The sequence below is a fragment of the Anopheles arabiensis genome, chromosome 2 (genome assembly GCF_016920715.1).
Source record: "Anopheles arabiensis isolate DONGOLA chromosome 2, AaraD3, whole genome shotgun sequence".
NCBI classification, from domain to species: Eukaryota; Metazoa; Arthropoda; class Insecta; order Diptera; family Culicidae; genus Anopheles; species Anopheles arabiensis.
In genome coordinates, this window is record NC_053517.1 from 39724702 (window position 1) to 39752065 (window position 27364).

Sequence of the window (27364 nt, forward strand, 5' to 3'; positions counted from 1 at the left end):
TGATACATAGCTATCTGGAATAAATCCAAAGAAGAAGTTGAGTTTATAGTACAGAATTACAAAAAAAATCAAACTCATCATGAATTAATCAATGTTTTTCAAAGTATTCTGTTTTTTGTTATACTGTTCTCCATTGACACTAGAATCGTCATCAGTCGTAATGTCTGTCCTTCAATTGGTCCTATTCCCATCACTTTTTAGTTGACTCAACGCATGTCTGAATAATATAGTTTACCATACGATCACATAAGAAAAACAACTAATATTTCTCATTGTAGTGGTATTTACAATCGATTAAACAAACTGTCGTATTAATAATTCTGTATAAGTGAGAAAACGTTCCTAGTTGTTGGCTTTCCCAAAAGCAAGAAATGCTGATCTCTTGGCACTTTTCAGACTCCCTCACCAAAGAACCCGAATGTCTCGAACCTGAAGAACTCCGGTTTAACACCACAACGTCAGAAATCTCTTCAAAGACCATAGAACGCTGAAAACCGACTTTAGGTCTGTGCTTTGTGCTACTGCTGCAGCAGTGGTCTGGTCCCACGAAAGAAAGAACAAAAACGTCTTTTGCTTACCGTACCAATCGAGATTCATGCAAACGAATCTCTTTTCCCGGAGTGGCTTATTACGATGCCCGGTTCCAGTGTGCCTTCCGGGTGTGCCGCTGTTGTGGCTCCATGTTTGCTGATAAACCTCCGTAAACCCGCTGCCCGCTGCATACCCGCTGGCTTGACTTTTCACAGCCAAAGAGCCGGTACGCGTAATGCTCAGCGCTATAGAATGCTGTTGTTAGTTTGTTGACCAGCTTGACGTGCTCCACACGTACACCTTCCTGTCGCGTCTCTTAAACACCCCCCTACCCTCCCTGTGGACCCTGTGGACAGGCGTTGGAGATGGTGCAGAGATGCCTCCATCGCGGGACAAACATACGCCGGGGCCGAAAGTGCAGCCACCTTCCATCCTGCACCGTGCCGTGTACCGATTATGCTTATGCTGCTTATTCCATTTCGTTGCGTTTGTTTGTTTTGCCCGGCACTGTAGCCTTTTGTCCTCCGTGCATTGTGCAGAAGATGCATTTCCAGCAAAAGCGTTTCTTCTGGTACGGTTTCAGAACGTTTTTCATAGTTTCCTCCCCCTCGCTTTTTCGGTGTTACGCCTTTCCCCTTTTTCTCTCACACAAAAGCTCCCCTACAATTTCATCCTTTCACACATTACTCTTATCTAAGCTACTTTAACGCTTTCCGGTGCATCGCTGCGGTAGAGCCTGTGCTACGGGCCTTACCATCGATGCCATCAAAAGGCTCTCTTTCACATCGCCAGCTAACGAGATTATTGTTTTGAAGTGTTTCGGGCGTTTTTATTGCTTTCCGAGCTTTCGGGCGCTGTTGTTGGGGAAGAGTTGGTACGGTTATGGGTTCCGTAGGGGCTTTAGGAGCTGTCACCCGGTGAGTGTTTATGACAGTGGCGTGATTTGATAGAGTGCTAATGCCCGGAAGGTACTTTACAAGTTTGATCAGAACAAAAGTGTGGTTTAGAAATATGGTAGCTTATTTTTTTGACATAAAATTGTACGGTAGATCGGTAATGCTGACACATTGCTAATGTATGACTAGAATATAAAATAAAACCCTTTATAAAATCGTTTATCAGAGTTAAAAGAGGCTGTAGATTGGTTAAAACTGCGTTTAAAACAATCGATTAACGAATCCATTGATAAAGCATAATGAAAAGGTATCATCCCAAACCGTCAATGTCAAAGACATGCAAAGGATCAAACGAGAGCTTGTTGAGTCGGTGGGAGCATTATTTGATAAAATGAAAAAAAAAAAATATAAAAAAATGAATAAAACCACTCACATACACATACACACTTATCGATTGCCAAAGGGTTTTGCGGTTTGGAAGCATTCGAACCGCACCTTAAACACTGAAGATGCGCCGGGCGATGGCAGCAAGATAAAACAAAACGACCAGAACCTCAGCCACAGGCGGGTTGAAGATGATGAAGGTGTCAGAAGCGGGATTGCTGAAGTCGCGAAAGGCACAGCGAGGGAAACTGACTTGAGCGAAGGAGGAAGAGACAGAGTAACCAATAAGAGAGAATGATAGAAGATAAAAAGTGCTAGAACAGCGTGAAAGGGGAGATTTGCGAAAACAGGACAGAATGCGTTAGGAACGGACGTAGTAGTAGTAATTGGGAATGAAAAAGTAAGAACGCAAAGAACGCTACACTTGAGGTGCGCAGGGCAAAGAAGAACCGAAACTGGAAAGAAAAGAAAAGCCAAGAAGGTAAAATGAACACAAATGGGCCTCTCTAACGTTTCGCGGCCTGAGACGAACGAGCGAACGAGAGCAAACAATGCGAGAGGGTAGGAACGGCACGGTCTGGTCAAACGGCCGTTGTAAATTATACATCTTCGCTTACGGTTTTGCCGTGGCAGGAAAACTGACGATCGGCGACCGCCGGGAAGGTGAATGAAGCGCTTGCAAGGGAATGGAAAGGAAAGAAATGAAAAACACACACATACACAGGGAGAAAAATGCTGTAAGAGAAAGAGAAGATGAAAGAAAAAGCAACTTGAGAAAGAAGGTATCTACCAGGTGAGGCAGCTCAGGTGAGGGATGCTGAGAACAAGCGAACGCGAACGCGAACCACACGGTCGACGGTGCAGGGTTCGCTGTCCTCGTTTGTTTGGTGCACGACTGTACGCGATCGTTCTCGATCGTCGGCGAATCAGGTGAGCTAAAGGGTGGAAACGGCATGGCTGTGTCAAGGGATGAAGTGAAATAAGGGAATAAGAGTAAGAAAGAGAGATGGATACAGAAAGAGAGAAGAAACAGAGAGAGAGAAAGAGAGAGAGAGAGAGTGGGAGAGAAATGCTGCAGACAGCTCAGAACAGCGAACTAACAACGGTTCGGCGGGCGGTGTGCAGGGGAAGCAAAGTCCAGGATGAATCTCGGTGCGGAACGTGGCGGCGGTGGTAGCCGGGCAGGTAGTTTCAGAACGTCTTCGGCTAGTGCAAGCCAACTTTGTGCCAACTGTGTGCCAAGGTGTGAAAAGAGAGCTGAGAGCGGGATAGGAGAGGAGAGCCCGCACAGGCCCTGCGAAAGAAAGCAAAGAAAAGAGAAAGAGCAGCAAAAGGCAAACCGTCGTTGGTGTATTTATCCCGCGGGAAACTAGCACCCTTGCAGCCGTGTGCCTCATCTTCACGTTCCATCGGTGCCATCCTCGCCACTTCTCTCTCGCCCTCCGCCGCTCGCCCCCTTTGCCCCTCGGGGGTCCCATCGGATGCGCGATGGAAATGCGTTAAGCGGGACTGCTCGAGCCCAGCTGCGGTCAATTGTGCAAGATCGTCCGAGAGAAGCGGGTCGTTTTCGTTCTAGTGCTCCGGTACTGCTGCTGCGGACTTTGTGAGATTGCCAGAAGAAGTTGTGCTGACTTGACGCGCCACCAATCCCGAACAGTTGCTACTTAGGCGGTTGTGATCTTACCGAACTTGGTGCTTGGCGTTAAGTTTTACTTGAGAGGTGTGTTGTTGAACCCCGGCGTGGAAAGCGTGTATCTTGGCGGTGTGGAGAAAAACCCGTCGTCCTAAGTGGTGCTTGTGTGCTAGCGATCTGTGATTAACCTAATCGTTTGACGTCCGGTCAAGTGCTGCGTCATCCCATTGCGCAAAATCAAACGAATCGTCCCAACATGAAGTCCATCATTTTGTGCCTGGTGTTTGTGCTGGCGTACGCAGGAGGTAAGTGGCACACCCGATTCTATGCGATCGGTATAAGTGAGGATGAATTGATTTTGAAAACAGATGAAAAGTGTTACCATGCCAAAAAAAAAAGGATACAAGAGACGAGCGAAGAGCAAGCTTTCATTAATTTATTCCTGGAAAGCACGATGCACTAGAATACTGGCGCAAGCTTGGAGTTCTAATGAAGCAACACTCCCATCGCGTGAACCACCAACACGCTACTAATGACACTCTCCAATGAAGGGTGAAGTGTCGGCATTGATGACGGTGAAGCGTGGCGCGCTTTTGTCCCATGTCGGACCACTCTTCCGATGCGGAATGAGTTTTCCGATTTAATGACACACTTCACATTCACATGCTCACGTCCGATAGTGCAAATGGAACAAAAAAAAAGAGTATCTACACAAAAAAGAAGCCACGCATAACCACTTCGAGACATTTCCATACTCACTCACCTGCCCGGGACGTGTCCGGTGGAACGGTTTTCGATGGGGCGCCGATTTCCGTTTTCCGTCCGAGAAGTGGCGGGAACAAAAATCCATTCCCGTTGGCCGGATGTCGCTAAAGCTATGCCATTATTATTACGGTACGGTTGGAGGGCATTCCTGCACCCCGCTTCGACGCTCCGCGGTGACTACAGTTCCTTCACCATCGTGAGTCGTTCGTTCGTTCGGGCATCGGAAATTAAATTTATTCCTTTTTGAACACGAATCTGCTCGGTTACCATTGCAACGGACGCTAGCAGTAGAAGAGATCACCTTCACGCTTCACGTTGGTGGCGATGGCAGCCCGTCGCGCGTCACGCACTGCACAGAATCGCCAATGAGACAAGCCCGCGTGGATGCCCGCAGTGTGACAGTATTTTACCGGCTTTTGTGCAACTGTGAAATTGAAATAAAGACAGGCCAGTTGGCAAGCATCTGCTTCTACCCGAGGTGTCCCTGTGCGCGATTTGTAGCTCATTAATTCCGAGTGCTGCCATAAGTAACTCGAGTTGGTATGGCCCGTGTGTATGACGAAGCACGTAAAACGTAAATGGGACGTTATACACCGTGCCAGGGTGTCCGTTGCACACTGGAAGGAAATGAATGTGCTGCACCAAGACACCACGCAGACACCCGCGTCAGTTGGACGGCAGAACAGAGAGCAGTCCAAGCAGATGACGGTGACGGAACTCGGTGAAGAACGTCATTGCGCAATGAGTTGGGGGCGGTGGGTTTTGAAGACCACCTGCAAAGACAAACAACTTCGATATGGGATGAGTACTGCTCCACGCGGAAGCTCCACAAGTTGGAGTTTGAACCCTTGAATGTCGGTTAGAGCAAAGAAGAGTTTAATCGAGTGGAAACTTTTTTTCAATTTTGCGGTAGCGATTGAGACTCGCCTAACTCGAGTTCAGGACAGTATTATCACTTATAAACCTAGCATGGTATAGATGGTAGACCCATCTGATCGCACGGGTAGGTTATTTTGATCATTAAATTGAATAGCACATAAAAGTATTGAAATATTCCTGCCCTAGCATATGAAGGGTTAATACATACTACTTTTCACCACATTCCTTTCGAATGGTCGCCTCCATGCGAGGGAATGTAGCCAATGGCTCCCTCCGGGATATTGTATGCTAGAGATTCTTCACCGGACCGAACGCCACACTGCTGTCAAACCAACTTTGGAAGGCAGTTCCGTTAGTAGCGGTTCTTTGTCAACTTTACTGCAATGGTAAGGAACGAACGAAACATATCTTATCCGTAGTGCACGGGGAGAAGCAAGAACACGGCCATTCTTCTACAAAAATGGTGTCCGATTGTTGCCTTTTTTATGTTTGACTTTGCTAGCCCGTCAGTGTGGTACATTATCCATTCCCCTTTCTTGGCTGGAATAAGCAGTTGTCGCTGTGGTCTGTAGAAACTGTAAATGGTAAAGTTCTATTGCATGGCACGACGGTGGTTGCGGTTTTCTCAGCACTATTCTTGGACTTTTAATACCACAGCGCTTGGAAAGGGCTGTCGGCATGGAATGGAGCATCGCCTTTTTTCCATATCTTCATACTAAAAAGCTGGTCACAAAGTTTCCACTATGGACAGTAAAAATGCGCTCGGAAACGTGAACCAACGGCACTAGAAATAGCAACGACAGGAAGTCGGTAATTAAGTGCACGGTTTCGTTGATTAGATTTGGTCCCAAGAACGCCAATAAGATATAAAACTTCTTTAGAAAGGCATAAATTGTGCTTTTACAGTAAAATAAACCAAAGTGGTCGGTGTCCGTTCAACCGAGTGGGAAAGAATGACAGACAAATAATGGAAAATATAGGGATCTTTATTGACAACGGGCACAACAAAGATTGACGCACAAAAAATGAAGGCGTTTGATAGAAGAGGAGAATGTTCTTAAGAAAAGGAAAAACAAACTTCTGTTGTTTTTGCAGGATGTACGGGCGCGTGTGTGTGTGCCTGATGTTTGTTCTTTTTCTGTTTCCTAAAAGCGACCGCACTGTTTTCTTCCCGCACCATCTGGCGCTGGTCCCGGGATAGCGTCTCTAGTGTTCGCAAACATTTTATCGCTACGAAATAAACAAACATTCACCTTAAACTCCCGAGATCGGTGTGATAAGAAAGAAAGGTTGCCGAATATTTTGAAGGACGGTTTTATGGCGGTGCGCATTCGCCTTTGGAGCCAATCCATTGGGCCATTTGTTGGGTCCCAATCTGTTACGAACCAGACGCTCAAATCATGTCAAAGTCGAGAATGTGCGCATCGTTTGTCTTATCTTTCCGCTCGATCCTGCCCTAACGGAGAACGCTAGAACCCGTGTTCGTGATGGAGATATTCCGGCAAACCGGGAAAGCCAGGAAGCGAAAACAGCCCAAATAGCAATCTTTGGCTTTTTGTTTCTGTTTTATGTTTCCTATCCCCTTTTGCATGTCCCTCAAATCGACCATCGCAATCCTGTCGAAAAAAAAAAAGAAGTATTTTGAATGCTTGCTGATCGAAAGAACCGTTCAGTTGACCGATTGAACCGGTGGCCGGTTTTCCGGTTTTTCGTGGTAGAAAATTGCCATCGGCTCACCTGCCGCAACGATCAACGGGCGCTGATCGCGGGACCCTAGCGGGTGGGCAATTTCGATTCGCGCACCCTTCGCCAATCCGGTTCTGGTGGAACGTTGGATTTGCATATGTGTGTATGGAGAAGATGGCAGCAGTCGTAAGTTTATGACATTTCATGGGCTTTTTTCCAAAGTCTCAAGAATCCGTTAGCTGGAATCGATGAAAAGCTCTAAAGCGGTTCGGTTTAATGCTTTGAGGCCGCAAACGATCGTACCGCTGGTGGCGATGGTTGTGGGAAATGGAAACGATAAGAACGTTAATTGTTGTGCTCGTCAAAGCAATAAAAGCATACAGCCATAATAAAAAAACACACCCGATGCGTCCGACTTATCCCGTCTTTGCTAATCCGAGTTGCAATTCTATCGCTCGAAACCACTTTTCGAGCTGTCCCGTTAGTGTCGGTGCGGCCAGTGCCGAACTTCAATGCGGGAATTAAACCGTTACCTGTTTAGGTCCCCGTACGGGTCTTGGGAGGAACTTTCTACTCCCATCCCACTGACATGTTTATGTTTTAGCTCGTGCAAATTGGGAAATTTATGCGGGTAATTTTGTGTGCCTTGCCTTGCCATTTCCAACCAGAAACAGATCCGATGCGACCGAGACATACCTGAGCGAGTGCTATGGGCTGTAGCGGCCACGTTCATTCTTCGCCGTGGTGCCGCCCGCTACTTCAAAATTTGATAACCAAACACATACCAGCATCGAATGTATCCCCAACCGTACCGTGAATGACACGGCTGGCAAAGTAAAATGCACACCGAAAAACCATTGGTATTCGGGTTGAGAAGAATGGGCTTCGCTGCGTTCTGGTTTTGCTTCTTTCTCGCCAGGTCTACTTTCATAAATTCGCGTACACATCCACCAGATCGTGGTCTCTTGGAATGGTGATGGTGCGAAGATGGGGTAGGAGGAAGATGCGTTCGTTACTTTGCAGAACTTTGAATCCGAAACGGGTGCGGGGGGCCTCATTAGATATTCTTAGCGCACAGTTGAGTCAATAAAACGCAACTGTACCCCCATCGATTACCATTAGTGGGCTGAAGTTTAGTTTCGCCGGAACCGGGTCGGTGCCGGTGCGACAGATACAAAGATGAGGGCGGCCGAGTTTTGGGTTGTTCCATCGAGCCACAGTGCAACAAGTTGCGAATTGTTGGTTGCAAACAAGAAAAGAAAGAAAATACACAACAGATAGCTACACACATTGCTGTCCGCGTAGTGTAGCCGGCTCGGGAAATTCCTTGGGGCGAGTTTAGCATAAAAGGTCCACAGTCGTATCAAAGCGCTGGAAAAAGTATCGAACCAAAGGAAATGTGTGAGAAATGTCTGATATCACATATTATATCGTGTTAATCCGGTTAGATCCTTTCAGGCTTTGAGTAAGTTTGGAGATGAAATTGTTTAATTTGGATGCTTTGATCCATTAAGTTGAATGTTGCCCTTTTTACTTTCCAGTACAATGGTAAGAATACATAATCTTGCTGGAAGTACTTCACGAACTGATACGCTCCTTTGGGCTAGATAGCCGTTAATATTGATTGGAAAGAGGCAAAAGTCCTCTACCGAAAAAACTCTTGAGCGCATAAATTCTCATAATGCTATGTGGGCGTTAAATAAACGCTGATTCGACACGGATAGCTCTCCATTGCCAACCTGTGCCGCACCAACGACAGGAAACCGGAAATGATCGTTTTTATTACCGCGTCCGTATATCTGTGTGTGTGTCTCCTTCTCTATAGCCACTTCTTTCGTTTACCGTGCCAGCCCTCCGCGTGACTCGTGAACCTTTGCCTCTTTCAATCGTTTTTTCTTCTTCTTCTTTTTTTCGCCCGCCGGCGTTCAATCTCCGGCCCGCCGGGGAGGTTGTGTTTCCATAATTCATGAACCTTCAACAGGGTGTGTGATTCGGTTTTACCCATAAGCCACGAATCGCAGTAAACCCTGCGTGCATCGTCTGTGATGGGCAGGGTGTGGGCGTTCAGCGATCCTGCCACGGAGAGTCTGCAGACTCGGTGGGCCGAGCCAAGGAGCAGACCAGCGGAAGTGATGATGTTCGCACGTTCGTCTACCCAGCCAATGATGAATCTCTTTGTGTGTGTGTGTATGTATCTGTGTGTGAGATTCACTTCTTGAGCTTTGTCTTACTCATATCGTACCACGAAAATTCGATTATATTGTTCGTGCTTTGCCGTGCTTGGAAAGTTTGCCGATACCCAAGCACATTGTGACACAGAGCGGCCGTGATGTGTAAAAAGGGGAGCAAATTGAATTTGTACCCTAAACATAAATTTTTGGGCTGCTCTTTTTAGACCGGTGACTCACGGTTCGCCATATTTTCGTAGCATACTATTCAATCCAGGGAAAGACTCTATTGCTTTTTCCTATAAAAAATACATACGATCATCTAGGAACAATTCAATGAATTTTCAAAGAACCGGAAGTGTCTCGCAAACACGAACACAAAATGACCTGCACCGAGCAACAGGTGGAACAGTAAGGAAAGCCTTTTTGGAAGCGATAAGATTTGTAATTTCATTTCGATCAGCAAATTTATCGGAAAAATCAATCATCTGTTGCTTGTGGCTGGGACTTGAGTACCTTTGCTGGCAAAACGTTTGGCAAATTTCGCCAGCGTTCGATGTTGGGGTTTATATAAAGCTATTGTGTTACACGTCAAAGAACTCGCTCAGAAAGGTTTTTCTCTTTCATAGTCGACCATCCTTTTTTCCTAGGGAGTTCAGACACTGATATCAAGTTTATTCGATTGCTTCAGCTTCGATTACTTCAATCGATTACATCAATGATTGAATCCTACTGCAGACTGAACTAAATAGTCGAGCTTATCCAGCATGAATGCATCCTACGGGGATTAATATTGCTTTGAACTCTGGTCGGATTGCTGTTTGTACTCTTTCCTTTGACTGTTTGTTCTACCTTGCCGCAGATAATAGTGAACGCTTGCGATGCAAAAAAAAGATCTTGATTTTTAACTCGCACTCAACATTCAAGCCCTACAGCACGTGCTAAGAATTCTAAGCACGCTGTGCTTTCGCCTAAAGTTATGCAATGTTCAACACCATGTTACCTTTCCGCGTACATGTTCAAAAAATTCCAACAAATAAGTACGCTGTACTTTTAGTGCTACAGCAGTACTCCCACAAACAAATCATTTCTCGGGCTCGATCTTGTCACAGGCTGTGGGAGTAAAAAGGTTTAGAACGAGAGGCTGCGCTTATATTTAGTAACATTGGGCTGAACCGCATACGCAAATGTTCCGAGGAAAATGGGTAGTGCATGAATTAACCTTTCCGAAAGGGACAGAAGTTGCTGTTTAGAATGGGGTGGAAAAATTATGCTCTTTACTTTAGATTTCTTAGTACTGTACCATGATTCATGCACTTTTGCTGTTTTTGCTATCTTAGTTAGGCATTTCCATTCCAGGAATCTATCTGTGTGTGAGTAGTCCAGCAGATGTTGAGCCTATGTGTACGATGAAAATTCCGAAATTTGTATTTGTTTAACCTTTAAAACGCACCACAAAGACAGATAAAGAAAAAAGAAATATCACAAAGGTAGCCACGTGTTTTTTTTTTCTTCTCTCCTCTCCAGTCGCCCTTAGTACCGCGGAATCTTTATAAAGATACCGCCGGGCGGGCCGATCCGATCGGGTAGGAAGTAAACCAATTTTGCCGAAGATGGCTTACCAGATTTATGCTAAATCTATGATGCACGTTGCTGGAAAATGGCACAAGCCGAAATGGAATGGAGTACAATATAAAAAAAAAAAACGTTAGAAACGCTAGCACAAAACAAGGCGCCAGAGTTCGTGGTACGGAATCAATTCTTGAGATAATTTTCCCTCCCTTGCCATGTGGGGCCACAGCAGATGTTTGATTTTCCTTTCGGTGGTGTTTGAGGGTGTTCGGAGAGGCTGCAACAGCGTTTTATCATGAAATTGATATTTCTTCCTTTGCTATCGAGGGAGTGTCAGCGGGACTGTTTGTCGTGTTGATGTCGCGCGCCTGACATCGAACTCAATCAATATTATCCCATCCAAAATCTTGAGAGCTTTTAGCAGGATGATGAAGCAAAAAGGAAGAGGGAATAAAATAAAAAACCCCAACAATGCACTTTCAATCCCAAATGCTGCGGTTGTTCTTGGCAGTTAGGAGATAGAAAAATGGGGTTTTGATTACTTTTCAAACTAATGCCCGTTGCTTTGTAAATGTTGAACACGAGGTAATGTTACAGATTAGCTCAAGCCGTACAGAAGCTTTCGATATTTTGCTATTTGTCTGGTTAAGCATTACGCATTTCAATGCGTCCATTGAGCTGGAGCAATCGGATTAGAATCCGTTTGATTAACCTGCAAATAATACCGGGCGACGTTCCGCTGGAGCGCTGTTGGGCGCTTGGCGCAAGATTGTTACAGCGGAATTGAAGGTGACATTCGGCGGGCATTGGCGAAGGAGATTGAAACCGCAAGCTGGTGGTGTAATATCTTGCTTGGTGTCGTCACCAGCCAGCCACGATTGAGACAAATAATCCCGAGTGGAGGGGACAGATGCACAATCAAGCTATTTAATAGAAGACACCCGGTACGGGCAGGTTCGCGCGCCAGCATCCGTTAGATGGAGAAACGTTGATGGCAAATGCTTTGGCGTGTGCTGCTGTCGCTCTCGAAACGCAGTTTCCGTGTGGTTTGACACAAACAAAGAACACACTCGAGATTGTCCCGACTGATGTAAAACACAAAGCTCCGATATAACTAATGCAATAACAGTGCACTAAAACCTGACTATCCCCGTCTGCTTACAGGACAGCGTATCACCACGATCCAGCTGGACGGTGTGCAGTACTTCATCAGCCGGATGAACCCGTACTCGCCCGAGCTGAACTACTTCCTCGCCTACCAGTACTGCCGGTCGCTCGGGTTGCAGCTCGCCTCGTTCGAGACCAAGGAGAAGGTGGAATCGATGACCGAGTACCTGCAGAACGCCGGCTACGGCAAGTACAACTTCTGGACGTCGGGCAACCGGCTCGGCACTGGCATGTTCCTCTGGATGAGCACCGGACTGCCGTTCAACGCCACGTTTGACTACTTCGAGAAGTCGCCGGAAACCGTCGGCATGGACCCGCTGGACCACAACAGCAACACCTCACCCCAGCGCACCGCTCGCGACAGGTAAGCATCTGGAGGGTGTGTGCGTGTGTGTACTCCTTACAAGTCCTTGCAAGCACCACGTGGCTAACGTTTCACACTTGTATCGTTTTCACCATTTACAGCAGCAGTGGACTGCAGAAGGGCTGCGTGCACCTGAAGGCCCCGAGCCTACGATGGGCCCCGGAGGACTGTTCGGCCGTGAAAGATTTCATCTGCGAGCAAACGCGATGCTACTACTACAACTACGGTAGCATTCCGGTTTCGTCCGCGCAGGGGTAAATATTGTCCCAAACCCAAACCCTGAGGACTGAAATGCACTGACTGGACAACTAAACACACACAAACACACACACACACACAAGCAAACACAAAGAGCCTTTCTCCATTTGCCCAATTGTCCTTCCCCATTTCAAGACGGCTCGCAAAACAGACCAATCAACCGATGGACATCAAACCGAAAACCAAACTCCCTCCCGATCCCGGCCATATCCATATCCCCGTCCCCGACAGTCTTATGTAATCGAACGAGTACCGAAAACGAAACCGAACTCGACAATCAAAAAACACTGAACTGACGACATTGAACACCGTCCAAATGCTGAGCCGGTAGTGGTGAGCGGATAATGGAGCAGAAAAACGCAGCAAGCAAACGCGAAAGGAATCACTGCTCCAATCAAAATAAACAGGCATCACAATTTGTTAAAGCAACACTGGCATCATGGCTCACCTCTCTTACGCTTTGATGGCGCACTCTAAGAGAACTTTGTTCACAAACCCACGCTGATGGCATGCAAATGCAGACCCGAAAACGTGAAAAAACAAAACAAACGTGTCCTATGTAAAGTGAACAAACGTAACATCGATGTACGATATGCACAAAAAACACCAGTACCGAGGTTCACGAGCATTGGGATTTTTGGTTGTTTTGCTGTCACACTTTGCCACGTAAAAAAATCCTAGCAAATACAGAAACGAAACTTCATCGTTGCGATTGCGATCGGTACCGTGTCGTAGGTGAGCTAACGTCCTTTCCACCATCCTTAATGTTAAGTTCCACCTGTCTCTACCCGCTGTCTGTCTCTATTCGCCACACTGATTTAACCTTCCGTACATAGAAAGTTCATAATTGCTCACTAAATGAAACACTAATGCACCACAAGCTGTTACGCTTAGCGCTTGTTCCTTCCCGTTTCTTGTCGAGTGGAGGGGAAGAGTGTGAGGCAGCTGTGTGGCTAGTTTTACCTATATCACGTATACTTTACTTGTAGAGCAAAGTTTGAACCGTGTAAACAGCTTGCTTCACCTGTTAAAATAAAAATGCATTTTGTTCTTTTTTTTGTCGTTGCACCGGTGAGACAATCTTCTAGCACACTTTCGTAGTTTGTAGAGCCTTCATCATCGCTTCACTACTCTTCCTTTCTACATTAATCTGTATTAACATTTGGCTGGTGGTTTGGAGTTAGTTCATTTAATGTAGGGGAGAACCAAAATGAGCTTGAATAAAAATAAAACAAAAACAAAACCCTACATTAATTTCAACACACCTTTCGCACACTTGGTACGCACACCGCTAGGGCAAATGGGAGGGCGGCGTTAAGCGTTGGAGCTTGTACAAAACACGCGTTAGAAATGTATGCTAAATTCAGGGATTAAATTTAACAAGGAAAAAGGTGTTACACGTGTTTCGCTGTAGTCTGTCATCCAGTTGCTTTCATTAGTGTGTAGTTCTCACCCGCTCAACAGTACCCTGTACGATAACCTACCTCCAAACAAAGCTACCAATATGGTGCGCAGAAAGCTAACGCATTTTTGGCTCGTTTCGATTGATTTTATTTCGACAGTCGTCCGATTCAAACATCAACCAGCACGTCGCTCTACACTACTCTTGCCGCCACCACGACAACGACCACGACTTCCACCACGACGGAACCACCAACGACACCGGCCGAGGCGCGCCAATTTTCGACCATCTCGACGGTGATGCCAGCCCAGCTGACCGCTGAACATACGTCCCCGCTTGCTGCACTGCTGAACGGGGACATCCTGGATCAGGATCGTACCTCCGCTCGGCCCGCCATGCAGCAGCAGCAGCAGCAGCAGCACGATAATGACGCCGAGGAGGAGCACGATGAGGAGCTCGAACACGACCAGGAAGATGACGAGCAGCACCACGAACTCGAGGAGGAGGATGATGAGGTGAACGTGGTCGGGCGCAGCAGCAGCAGCGCGAATGCGGTCGCCGCGGAGGAGGACGAGGTTGAGCAGGAGGAGGAGGAGCACGAGCATGAGGACGAGCACGAGCAGGACGAGAGCGACGACGAGGACGAGCAGGCGGCCGAGCTGCACCATCAGCAGGCGCTCGCCGCCGGCCAGGATGCGGTCGGGTCCGTCCTGCCCGAGGACATCCCGGTCGAGCAGAAGCTGAAGCAGATCACGAAGGAGATTGAGCAGCTGTCGGGTGGGGCGGGCGATCGCGAACTGCGCCTGGACAGTCGCCAGAGCTTCCTGTCGCTGTCGGATCTGATCAAGAACATTCGCCCGGCGGAAAAGGTGGTGCCGCAGATCGATTCGTCGTACGCTAACACGATGCGCGTCCTTGGCGAACCGCTCAGTCAGAGAAGATAAACCTTAAGGTACGGGGACAGTTCACAAAACGGGGGTTTAAATAAGCGGATGAAAGAGAGAGAGAGATAGAGATGAGAGTTTGAACGTTAGGTTAAACTATTTTTAAAAAGAACCGTACGCATTTAAACCATGCATATACCACTCATCCGTCCAGTTTCGTTCGTAGTGTTTTTAATACCGATTCGGTGCTTCGTATGTCCCACAGATTCTGCATGTGAACAGCTCATTCCATGCGCTTCCCACTTGGTGGTTCTCTCTGAGGACAGACCATCCCGATAGGCTCCGAGCTACTAACGCTTGGGCCAATCCGGGATATTACTTCTCGAGGGAACCCACCCCTTCTCCGATGGCTTGTAACCCGGCGTTGCCATCACTAATGTCACACTTTCTCATTCCATCATACTAGTAGATCACAACTCATTCTCACCATCACCACCACCATGCTCATCATTACCGCGTAATCCTGAATTCCCCGGAAGGCATACGGTACACTTTGGCAAACATTTTAAAATGAGTTTTTGATTAACTTTACCAGTTGCCAACCGGTTTGCTGGCTTGGTCCGTTTCAGGACGGTGTTGCAGGAGTTGCAATTGGACTCGTTGCTGCCATCGCTTGCTGGCACTAATTAAAACGTCGCTTACACTTGATTCGTTTCACACCGAATTTCCCATTTCAACCTTTTTCCTACTTTGCCTGACGCCATTGGAGAAGTGGGCTGACATGCGAAGTCGTTCAACATGTTGCGAAATCATTCCCATAAAAAAATCATTCAACCCTATTCCCTTGCTTTCCAGCACACCCACCTTTCAAGACACGAGAAGAGTAGCGCGAGCGATGGTATTAAGATTAAGGCATTAAGCAAGTAACAGAATACGAACGAATAGCGTAAGTGTACTAGAATTCTTGTGATTTAAACTGAACACGAAGGAGAGAGATCATTGTAAGACAAGACATGTGCAGTGACAGCGACAGGTTGTGTAGCCAGGGCTTGTCCGTCCGGTAGCCGTTGCTTGCGGACAAACAATGCCGGTGCGCACTGAAAGCCGTGGACGAGAACAGAGTATAAATGAATAAATTGATAAGATTTGTACAAAAGTCGTGCGTTATTGGACCATTTCTGTGGTACTCCGAAGATGGTTATTTTATTTCCCTAATTTCCCCATTGCAACCCCAGCAATACTACTCACGTACCCCAAACGACACTCTCAATCCAATCCAGCTGCTGGCGGACCTTGGTGAAGATAAACTTCTGGTGCGACTGATCACACTCGTGACCCTTGGCCTCCACACCGATAAGCCGATACACATCCGCAGAGTCACGGTCAAGCGTTTGTAGCAGCCCACCGGCATCCCCTTCGCACAAAGACTTCCACTCTACTGGAGACTCGGCACACAGCAGCGCATCGGTGACGCCTTGCGGGTAGTAGCCACTGTCCGTGTACTCACGCGAGCATTCTGCATTTGGGACGCGGCTCACCTGTATCTTCACCAGCCGTGTATCCTGTGTGTCATTGACTACGATCCGAAAGCCGATTAGAAGCTGCTAAATCAACACATACTGCACTCGTAACTTACCCAATCTGCCCATCGTAAAGCCGGACGATGTTAGCTTTGTCGGCTCGGCCGCTTCCTCCTCCGTCCAGAGACAGGCCGGATAGATGTGAGAGGTAAAGGTGACGGGCTGGGCAAGACGCACCAGCGCGATATCGTTGTACGATGCCTTCGTCTGCTCGTCATAGCTGGGATGAAGAATCAGATCGTCTCGTTTGATGGACAGCTCTGGAAAGGTGCCGTTGCGAGTGTAGTCATGTCGGCCGAGTGAAACCTCCTCGTCGCCCAGCGTCCATAGGCAATGGGCAGCTATGAGCACGTAACGATCGCTAATAAGTGCACCACTGCAGCGCAGAATGAATGCCGTATCGTCCTCGTCCTCGTAGAACCATTGTCCGACGCGCACCTGGTGAGGGAATTCACCCTCCCGGGCCGGTAATCCATTCGGAGGTGTATCGAATACGTTCGTTCTACCGATCACTTTGGACGGAAAGGACGCTATGGTCTTGCGATATTCTTGACATTCTGTTCGGAGATGAGTGTAAAAGAATGTTTGTTAGATATAGACGTTCACGAATATCATCCGGAGTTAGTACTCACTCTGTTCCGCCAATCGGAGACCTTGGGAGATTAAATGATGCGGCAATCGTCATAAAAAATAAAAATTGCAAAAGATTACACTAGATACAAAATAACTTTCCCAAAAGCTTACCATGAGTTTCGTACAGACAGCCAAACAGCAAAACTGCACCCAAAATAAAACTCGCTCGGATGTCCATCTTTGCTCACCGATTTGTGCGTTGCAGCACTTCTCTTAGCCAGGAGCGAACTGATACCGTATTTATACCCTAATTCCGCGTCAAGACCAGCAGAACCAATTCAAACTGCAATGTTTTGGCAAAGGGGTCAGCTGACTTGATGCTTGAACCGGCCTCTACCACTGAAGGTGATAAGCGGGATGATGAAGAAAGGTCATTAAGAATAGCATGGACCGACACATGGGATTAGCATTAACAACTGGTAGGGCGAGGTTTCTTCGCACGTTGATAAGGCTATTTCCAGCTCGATTATAGCTAACATTATAATATCACGGTTTGGTAAGAGAGACGTTCACTCTTTCTCGGCAAGCACTGTACTCATGAAAGAGCACATGAAACCACTACCAACATACTGTGCTCCATCATTAAGCTGGGTTGTTTAGCAATCAGTCTGTGTCGGAGCGTGTTATCAAGCACAGCTCCAGCATCATTACCAGATTGATTGACCTCTGTCCACTTCAAAAACAGCGTGGTCTACAGTTTCCAAGAAATGGTGCGTGGCAAACTATTCGGCTACATTTCTCTTCTGCTACTGGGTCATCTGATATCGTTATGTGATGGACAGACAGGTAAAGATGAACGTTAAATTTGTGCTGAAGTAGTGAGCCGTGTACTAACGTGCAGTTTGTCTTTCGTTTTGCAGCCAAGAGGATATCTGTGCAGAGTAAGTAATGCGCCCGAATCTATGCAACGTACAATGCCAAACAACTCGTTTGCTTTGTTTGTTTGCAGAGTGTGATGAATATCGTAGAATAATTTCAAACAAGCGAGGTGTCATATCACTTACGCTGAATCCGAAACCGTTTTACTACCAATCGTACAACTGCTCGAACGTGGTGGATCTTATTGTCGGCGGTGAAGCAGCTAAACATGGCGAATTTCCCCACCAGGCACTGTTGGGTTACCCGCGTGAAGATGGCTCACCTGAACCGTACAGCTTCAGCTGTGGTGGGTCGCTGATTTCGGATCGCTTCATCCTGACCGCTGCGCACTGCTTTAGCTACGGCGATCCGGTGATCGTGCGGTTGGGCGAGTACGATCTAACCGTCGACTCGACGACACAGCTCGATTTCGGTATTGCCGAGATTATCCGCCATCCAAAGTATCGTAATTCCCGCTCCTACCACGATCTAGCCTTGGTGCGGCTGAATGAGACGGTATTGTTTTCGAAGGTTATACGTCCTGCCTGCCTGTGGACCAATCCGACACTGAACGTGAGCCGGTTTGTAGCGACGGGCTTTGGCAAACAGGAAGAAGGTACGTTGGGACAATAATTTAGTGGGTGTGGAAGTTTTTCATTTGATTTATCTATGGACCAGGAAGCACGGATCTGTCGACCAAGCTGATGAAAGTGCAGCTAGATCTATTTCCGTCCAGTGATTGTGGCGAGCTGTTCCGCGATAATCGCAAGTTTCGCGATGGAATCGACGAGGGGCAACTGTGTGTGGGCAGTTTGATCGGGGGTAAGGATACGTGTCAGGGCGATTCGGGTGGACCCCTGCAGACGATCACGGAACCGAGAAGCTGCATATACAATATTGTCGGCGTAACGTCTACCGGGGCTGCGTGTGGCGTTGGAAATTCGAAGGCGATCTATTCAAAGGTGGCACACTATCTGGACTGGATCGAGCAAGTTGTGTGGGGTGTTTAATAGTATTTGATATACATGTTGGTGTTGCTTTGATTTTAATTGCTTTGGCTCAACTTATCAAATATTTCCAAGGAATACGTATCGAGTTTGTTTGAAGACTAATCACACCAACAATGTTATTGATCGTTGTATGGTATGGACTAGCTGAATAAAAACATTATAACGATAGTTATTGAACATTTAGCGCTTATTTTGTCGTTATCGAGTTATTCTTCTTTGGAGCAACAGTTAGAGTCGTTCAAAGCATGTACCAATTCATAGAAAGAAGGTTATTCACAGAAAGATAGTTACTCCTACGTTTTCGAGCGAGTTGACGACTTTACCATAGGAGTGGCCAAAATCAGTTATTGGGTAACCTTCTCTTAAAATTAAGATCCGATGTTAATCGAAATAAGATTCATCAATATGTAAGTGATTTGTTTATATTTGCTACGTTAAACCACAATCAGCTGGTTTGCTTTATTGTAATAAGCTATTTACACTTTATATCTGCAGCAATTTTGGCTCCTTCTTCAGAATAACTGATAAACATTCCTGGAATTATAAACGATGCCTGAGTAACTAATAAACCATCCTGGAATTATTATAAATGCTAGTTTAGCTCTAGAATGTCCTTCTGCTTGATGATGTTTAGATAGCCCGCTTCCTGTGTTTTAATTCCTGGAAGACACTAGAGCACACAACCATTTGCTTCTTTTAATAGGTTCGCGATAGTAAAATGATTTGTTGTAATGTTTGCATGTGATCTTGATCCAAGCAATCCCCTTTGAAATGTAAATATGTTATACTACGAATGAATGGTAAACAAGACGTACATGTGCAAATGATGAATCGTATCCCAGTATAATCTGATCAAGATGATTGCGGTTTTGGGATTTCCCTACGATCAACTGGAACCAATGCCGTAAAATCATACTATTATGATGATGCATGCATGTTGCATAATACAGCATGATCAGCTGAATTGCAATGAAATAGTCTGAGTGCAATTACTAATGTCAATTTCAATTGAATTAAATAAAGCCTTTCGATTGTTTGGCGGTACTGGGCTTATGCGGATTCAGAGACAACCAGGTTTCCAATTTTAAAATAGTCACAAACCTGGTTAGTTTGCTATCAACTTTCTTAGGTTCATCACTCCGTCTAAAAGTCTAAGAGCCAACAACGTTTCGATCGTCAGAAGAGAGTGAATATGATTGGAAGAAAGGAGCATTATCCCATTGTTTTAGTGTTTGTAGAGCTCACGCACTACATTACTACATTACACAAGGTAAAGTGGAGATGGTGGTGAAAAACATTCCTTGCTAATGTTTAATGTCTCTCAATAGCGGATTGCAGTTAAGAGTAAGTAGCGTAAATCCGCAAGATATTGGAAATACAACCACTTCCCTATTCCTATTAGAGTACGAAGACCACCGTCAAGTCATCGTGACGCCGTGTCGGAAAAGTACGGCGATTTTCCACACCAAGCAGTGTTAGGATACCCGAAGCTTACCGCGATCCTTACCAATATGATTTAATGTGTGGAGGGACATTAATCAGTGAACTTTTTCTTCTTTGGCACAACAACCGCTGTCGGTCAAGGTCTGGCCTGAACTCACTAGTGAAGTGAGCTTGGCTTTCAGTGACTTATTGTTACCATAGCAGGATAGTCAGTCATACGTATGGGGGCACGGTCTATTCGGGACTTGAACCCATGACGGGCATGTTGTTAAGTCGTACGAGTTGACGACTGTACCACCAGACCGGCAGCACGTAGTGGCAGCACCAATCAGTGAACAGCACGTACTAAATGCCGCCCATTGCTTTTCCTACCGTGAGCCAGTGGTCGTACGATATTGTCAGTGTGTATGATCTTAGCGCCCCAACCGTGGGTGAGTTGCAGATCATCATCGATCGTTACCGCCGACATCCAAATTATCCACGCAGCCAGCCATACAATGATATTCCTTAGATTCTTCTGGAACGTCCGGTGCAGCTGTCGAAACACATACGACCAGCATGTCTGTGGGTCGACACGGTGGATACAACCTCGCCAAAGCCGCCCCTCGACAAAGCTGATTGCGTTCGGATTTGGATACAGGAGCGTTTTCGACGACAAACTGTCACCCAAGCTGATGGTCGTACAGCTGGAGGAACTTCCGAAAGAATATTGCAACGATTTTTCCTATAAAAACACTACAAACCTTGACATAAGATCGGATCAGCTGTGTGTAGGGAGCAATGCTCCCGGCAAGGATATCGTTGGAGCTAATGACTAATGTCTACGTACCATGTCGTTGCTGGCACATCGTTTGGAGGATCGTGTGGAATTGGGAAATCGTACGCAGTCTATACGGAAGTAGCATACTATTTGGATTGGATAGAGGAAAACGTTTTGGGTGCAAATGCGTTGTAAGATTCTTTTAGAAGGAAATAGTTTAGCCGACCACACTCCATTTCGCTAACAAATACAGAATATTCTACTATGACCTTCCATGGTAGTCCTATCATCATATCATAGCAATATTAAATCTTGCAGGACTGGAGACTGTACATCCAAACATAAATATATTTCAACATATGATCACGGGGCAAATATTAACATGAATACAGTGGAGCCTCGCATAACGAGTTTGTTCCGTTTTTTTATTTATTTTGAAGAAGAAGAATATGTTCCATTTAAATTCATTGTGACTATTAATAGCGGCAAACACTGTGAAATTCGACAGTATTCAAAGGGACTACCGAATTAGCATTAGCGACCATCGTAAACCAACGCCTTCAGCAAAACTGTAGCCGGTTTCTTGCAAGCAAAGAAGAACAAAAAAAACCCAAACAGTTCAGTGTTGAAGCGCATCACTTCGATAGTAGTAGCAGAAGATTACACAAACTAGTTTCAGTAGCGACGCGTCGCCACAGAAGTGGAAATACCAGTTCATTTGATTGACCGTTCCGCGATTCGTTAACCGGTCAGTGTGGGGAAGTTTCGTGTCGTGGTTCGCGCACAGTGTAAAACTTGCCGCCGAACGACGGTGACGTTTGATGGGTGTTTGAGAGTCGGACAGCCTTATCAAGAAGTGGCTTTGCAATTACGCAGTGCTAGTGCCGCCTGGAAGTCCATCCCAAAACAATGTCCATCTGCAGGCTGCAATGTGTGGTGCTAGTGTTGGTGCTAGGTTGGGGGGGCTGCATCGCTCAAGGTAAGATGCGGTCGGCAAAGAAGCCACTTAGTGTATCTAATATGTTAATAATACTTTTACACCGTTTTCGTGATACGCTGATCCATCCCGATCGTATAATTGGTTCGGAAACGCTTACAACGCACAGGTCACCGGCTAGCCACCCGAAGTAAGTAGGCTGCGGCAATGGGGTCATCGTCGATCGCGTATAGTACAATAACTTTCCTCCTCCCTCTTGCGCAGAGTGTCTAGAGTATCAGAATATAGTGGTCAACAGACAGACGCTAATACCGCTCACGATTAAGCCGAAGCCGATCCAGTTCGAGGTGTACAACTGTACCAACGTCGTCCAGCTGATCGTCGGCGGGGAGCAAGCAAAGTACGGCGAGTTTCCGCATCACGCTCTGCTGGGCTTTTCCAAGGAGAACGGAAACCAATGGGATTACGATTTCCGTTGTGGTGGTACGCTCATCAGCGATCAGCACATCCTGACCGCTGCTCACTGCTTCGCGTACGGTGATCCGGTAATTGTGCGGGTCGGCGAGTACGACACCGAGTTGGAAACAGACGACGAATATGACAGCGACATTGCAAGCATCCGTCGGCATCCGAACTACTCGAACGTGCGCTCGTACGATGACATTGCACTGGTGAAGCTCAAGCACCCGATCGTCCTATCGAAGCACATCCGGCCAGCCTGTCTGTGGGAGACGGAGGAGCGCAACAGTACGCGCTACATTGCGACCGGGTTCGGGTATAACGAAACGTACGGCACTACACTGTCCACCGTGATGATGAAGGTGAATCTGGACGAGTTTCCGGTCAGCGATTGTGAGCGCAATTTTAAGGGTGATCGTCGGTTCAAGCAGGGCGTTCGTGATGGGCAGCTGTGCGTCGGTAGCATCGTCGAGGGCCGCGATACCTGCCAGGGTGATTCGGGTGGACCGCTGCAGGTGGTGACCAACACAAAGTCCTGCTCATACGGAGTTGTTGGCATCACGTCGGTTGGGGGGGTTTGTGGCATTGGCAATGCGAAGGCGATCTACACGAAGGTGTCACACTACATAGACTGGATAGAGGACAACGTGTGGGGTGCTAATGCGATGTGAGAGTGGTGGTGTTACGTATGATGTGTGATTGATCGATGGCATTTGGGTGACAAAATGAATGACAGTTTGGCACATTTCGTTGGTAAAAGCATATAAAACAACAACAAAACAATGAACGAGTTCTTCATTTATTCATTAAAAAAATAGACAATTAAATGTTTCCGTGAATCATATGACCATTTAAGTGAGTTAAAGCAGCAACCTTTACAATCAAATTTCGTGGTAGCATTTGAGAAGCCTTTTAACTGTGCAATGTTTTTTTTTTAATTTCTCAGCACTGTTGTTGATCTATTTAAAAATTGAAACAAATTATCTTTTTCCATCATAGAAAACGTATTGACAGTAAAATATATCATTTGTTTCCTGACTACTTGTTTCCTTTACTATAGTGATAGAAGTATCCCATGTTGGTAACATGGTTGCTGGGCTGTATATTGGAATTGAATTGAGTGTTATAGCTTGTTGGATATAAATTATGCCCTCATTTTGTACTTCTGCGTAACTTAACCGTCAGAAATGCAAGGTTGTTTAAAATATTGAATACAGCATAGCATAAACATTGCAATCATATCAGTCTGTAGTGAACTAGTGTTACCACTATTGTGCAAATTTGGCCATTATTTTTGAAAATATTACCATTATTATTATTAAATACATTTGAGTAAGTCAGTTACATTTCATAGTACATGGGATTCTCGCGTTCCAGTGCCTCACCTGTTATGCGAAAAGCTGTTTTCCATATAACGTGTATGTAAAGTAAAACAATTGGTTTGAGGAACAAAACAAACAAAAAGCTAAACAATACACTACCCTAGGAAACCTCTCTCATCGTACTTTGCGTATTGGTCGTTTTTTTTAACAACATTAACGGTAATGATGCAAAATAATAAATAATAATGCAAAAGCTGTTGCTCGTTTTGTGAAATTTCGTTCGTCGCGTTTAGTTCAGACACTTCGCCCATTATAGTAACATAACTGAATATAATTTACAATCATCGATTAATTCGAAGTTGGATCAGCGATCGCATGAAAAATAATATGCTGGAGATTAATGGTAGGAGCTTTGTTGTTGTTGTTTGCGGTCAATTGTGTGTCAACACAAGATGTGTGTCAAGATGTGTGGGTAATTAGTGCAATATGTCTATTGATAAGTGGTGGGTATAGTTTGCTACCGTTTTTAAAAACATAAACATGTTCCCAGTGGTGTAAATTTAATATAAATAGAGACCCGCGCGATCGGAAAGGCAAGTTGCAACTTCTGTCCTGAATGATACAGTACGCGACTAAGAGCTCGACATCACGAAAGGTCTTTGTAATTACTCAGAGCCTGTGCCGTCTGCGAGTGTTTAATAGTGTCCAAGATTAAAACAATGTTCATCTGGAGGGTGCAATGTGTGGTGCTAGTGTTGGTGCTAGATCGATGGGGATACATCGCTGAAGGTAAGATGCGGTCGGCAAAGAAGCCACTTGCTGTATTTGATAACAGGCTAATGACACTGCTACACCGTTTTCGTAATGCACTGTTCGCCTTCCCGGATGGGACGATTTGATCGGAAACGCATGCAACGCACAGGTCAACGGCTGACCACCCGAAGTAAGTACGTTGCGGTAATGTGGTTGTTCATCGATCGCGTAAATGTACTTTCCCTCTTACGCAGCATGTGAAGAGTACCGAAATATAGTGGTCAACCAGTCGTCGTTGGTACCGCTCACAATTAATTCGAAACCGATCCGGTTCGAGGTGTACAACTGTAGCAACGTCGTCCAGCTGATCGTCGGCGGGGAGCAGGCAAAGTACGGCGAGTTTCCGCATCACGCCATACTAGGCTATCCTAAGAAGGATGGAGAGAAAGGTTACGATTTTCTCTGCGGTGGTACGCTCATCAGCAATCAGCACATCCTGACCGCTGCTCATTGTTTCAATGAAGGTGATCCGGTAATCGTGCGGGTCGGTGAGTACGATACCAAGTCGGAATCAAACGACGAATATGATAGCGACATTGCAAGCATCCGGCGACATCAGGACTACTTGATCACACGCTCGTACCATGATATTGCGCTGGTTAAGCTAAAGTACCCGATCATTCTATCAAAACACATCCGGCCAGCCTGTCTGTGGGAGACGGAGGAGCGCAACAGTACGCGCTACATTGCTACCGGGTTCGGGTATAACGAAACGTTCGGCACTACACTGTCCACCGTGATGATGAAGGTGAATCTGGACGAGTTTCCGGTCAGTGATTGTAATCGCAGTTTTAAGGGCCATCCAAAGTTTCGTCAGGGCGTTCGTGATGGGCAGCTGTGCGTCGGTAGCATCGTCGAGGGCCGCGATACCTGCCAGGGCGATTCGGGTGGACCGCTGCAGGTGGTTACCTACCCGAGGTCCTGCTCGTTCGCGGTGGTTGGTATCACGTCGATTGGAGGGGTTTGTGGCGGTCCCAATGCGAAGGCGATCTACACGAAGGTTTCACACTACATAGACTGGATAGAGGACAACGTGTGGGGTGCTAATGCGATGTGAGAGTGGTAAATAAAAATATCACCACAATACTTGTGATAAATTATCACTAAAAAAGCTGGTTGTGATATACGGATCACCGAAAACCGAGGAGAATGGATAAACCGTTGTGTCCTTTGCGCCAATCAATTTGCTACTGTTTATTCACTTGTCATTTTTATTTACATAGTTCATTTGCTAGTTCATTTCATCCTAATCCGTAACTGATCTAATTCAATTGAAACATTTCACCATTTGACACAATTCATAAAAATTTGCAAGTTCCATTACAGTAGAACGTCGATTATCCGGGGGCGGATTAACCGGCGGGCGGTTTAACCGTGCCCATAAATGTGACAGCTGTTCAAGCGTACAGCGAACATTTGCAACGTTAGCCAAGTGGGCAACCAGTTTTTTGTACAGCTCTGTAGTGTCTAGTGGTGTTTTCGAAATTCATTTTTGTTCATGAACAGTTGTAAAACCTACAGTTATTGATTAAAATAATATTCTACTAACGATTAATCGATTGGTTCAAAGTAAATTAATATAAAACTAGTGTATTTTATAATTTTTATATGAATTTGACATTTCTTGGACCATTATCCATGCAAATCGATTAACCGGCAACCGTCCGGTCCCGAGCTACCCGGATAATCGACGTTCTACTGTATTCCAATTTTCTAAACTAACTACAATTCAATTTAATTCAATTTCCAACAATACTATCGCTTGGTAGAAATATCATTCAGGATGCTCCTAGTGTAATGTTGGCAAGAACTTATTTTTCATAACATTATACGACAATATATTTTAAATTTTTAATATATTCCTAAAATTATGCTTGGAGCAGTAAAAAAAACAATAATGTGTGCAATCTGCTAAGAATGAGTTTGAAATAAAATGATCGTATTTAAGCGAGGTAAAAAACAATGACATAAAATGTCTCAAAACATGACCAATTCAGATAACGCCAAAAATATCCTGCGAAATAAGAACTGAAAAATCGAGTAGAGTACAATATCGGTCGAAACGTTAGAAAAAAAACAGCGATTCAGATAAAATGCATAATTGTGAAATTCACCACGGAAAATCACGATACCATAGAACATATAACAGAATATGAAAATGATTTCGAGAACCGATATATGAAACAGATAAAAAACTCCACTGATTCAACTTCTATAAATAGAGTAAGCATTACAATCATGTCATCGCTGCCAAATACGTCCTGGTAAACGTTATCCGGTTTCTTGCCAGCGAAGCATAAGAAAAAACGCCTAAAATTCTAGTATTTAGGCACATTATTCCAATAGTCGCGGCAAAAGATAACACAAACTAGTTTGCAGCGGAAGCGCTTCGTTATAGAAATGGAAATACCAGGTCGTGCAAGTCGACTAGTTTGGGACGAATCCGTGTTGATCCGTGCTGCTTCTAACGCACAGTGTACAACGTTCCGCCAGAATACGTTGACGTTTGATACAGGCTTAAGAATCAAAAAGCTTCATCAAGAAGCGTGTTTGCGATTACCTAGAATATATGTCGCCTGTGAGAGTTTTATCAATGTCAAAGAATAAAACATTGTTCATCTGGAGGCTGCAATGTGTGGTGCTAGTGATGGTGCTAGGATGGTGGGGCTGCACCGCTCAAGGTAAGATGCAGCCGGCTTAGACTCTGAATTAGACCTTTGCGTATCTGATATGTTAATAACTCTTTTACACCGTTTTCGTGGTGCGCTTATCCATCCTGATCGTACAATTGGTTCGGAATCGCTTACAAAACTCAGGCAACGGCTGGCTACCCGAAGTAAGTACGCAACTTGCCGGGGAGTATGGGGGGCCGTATCAGCCCTATTGAGTGTCGTGTTAACAGTCATATTGAGCTTTGCCTATGGAGACTTCATCATTCAAACTACAAAAAAGGGAGGACT

The 27364-nt window shown here is 45.7% G+C and overlaps 5 protein-coding genes across 6 annotated transcripts; 4 read left to right on the forward strand and 1 right to left on the reverse strand.

Annotated features, from left to right (window-relative positions):
• Positions 1–3327: 3327 nt before the first annotated feature.
• Positions 3328–12732, forward strand: LOC120894544 (C-type lectin 37Da). Of its 2 annotated transcripts, none has more exons than XM_040297195.1 (3): positions 3328–3749; positions 11679–12045; positions 12150–12732. In XM_040297195.1, the coding sequence occupies exons 1-3, from the start codon at positions 3701–3703 to the stop codon at positions 12301–12303; spliced, it is 570 nt and encodes a 189-aa protein (XP_040153129.1). In that variant the 5' UTR covers positions 3328–3700; the 3' UTR covers positions 12304–12732. The 2 variants fall into 2 exon arrangements, with proteins under 2 accessions (XP_040153129.1, XP_040153128.1); XM_040297194.1 differs by having other exon boundaries at positions 3329–3749; positions 12147–12732.
• A 105-nt stretch (positions 12733–12837) lies between these two features.
• On the forward strand, positions 12838–15745 carry LOC120894543 (ribosomal biogenesis protein LAS1L-like). The gene is made up of 2 exons (XM_040297193.1): positions 12838–13038; positions 13866–15745. Exon 2 carries the CDS (start codon positions 14005–14007, stop codon positions 14647–14649), a length of 645 nt encoding a protein of 214 aa, XP_040153127.1. The 5' UTR covers positions 12838–13038; positions 13866–14004; the 3' UTR covers positions 14650–15745.
• A 4-nt stretch (positions 15746–15749) lies between these two features.
• On the reverse strand, positions 15750–17314 carry LOC120894542 (serine protease snake-like). The gene is made up of 4 exons (XM_040297192.1): positions 16914–17314; positions 16802–16822; positions 16226–16726; positions 15750–16165 (listed from the first exon to the last, which is right to left on the reverse strand). The coding sequence occupies exons 1-4, from the start codon at positions 16978–16980 to the stop codon at positions 15834–15836; spliced, it is 921 nt and encodes a 306-aa protein (XP_040153126.1). The 5' UTR covers positions 16981–17314; the 3' UTR covers positions 15750–15833.
• An 81-nt stretch (positions 17315–17395) lies between these two features.
• On the forward strand, positions 17396–18853 carry LOC120894541 (serine protease snake-like). The gene is made up of 4 exons (XM_040297190.1): positions 17396–17588; positions 17663–17683; positions 17752–18276; positions 18339–18853. The coding sequence occupies exons 1-4, from the start codon at positions 17510–17512 to the stop codon at positions 18668–18670; spliced, it is 957 nt and encodes a 318-aa protein (XP_040153124.1). The 5' UTR covers positions 17396–17509; the 3' UTR covers positions 18671–18853.
• A 2670-nt stretch (positions 18854–21523) lies between these two features.
• Positions 21524–25794, forward strand: LOC120898200. Its single transcript, XM_040303725.1, has 6 exons — positions 21524–21852; positions 21980–22000; positions 22075–22937; positions 24257–24380; positions 24514–24534; positions 24599–25794. Exons 1-6 carry the CDS (start codon positions 21783–21785, stop codon positions 25459–25461), a joined length of 1962 nt encoding a protein of 653 aa, XP_040159659.1. The 5' UTR covers positions 21524–21782; the 3' UTR covers positions 25462–25794.
• Positions 25795–27364: the final 1570 nt, after the last annotated feature.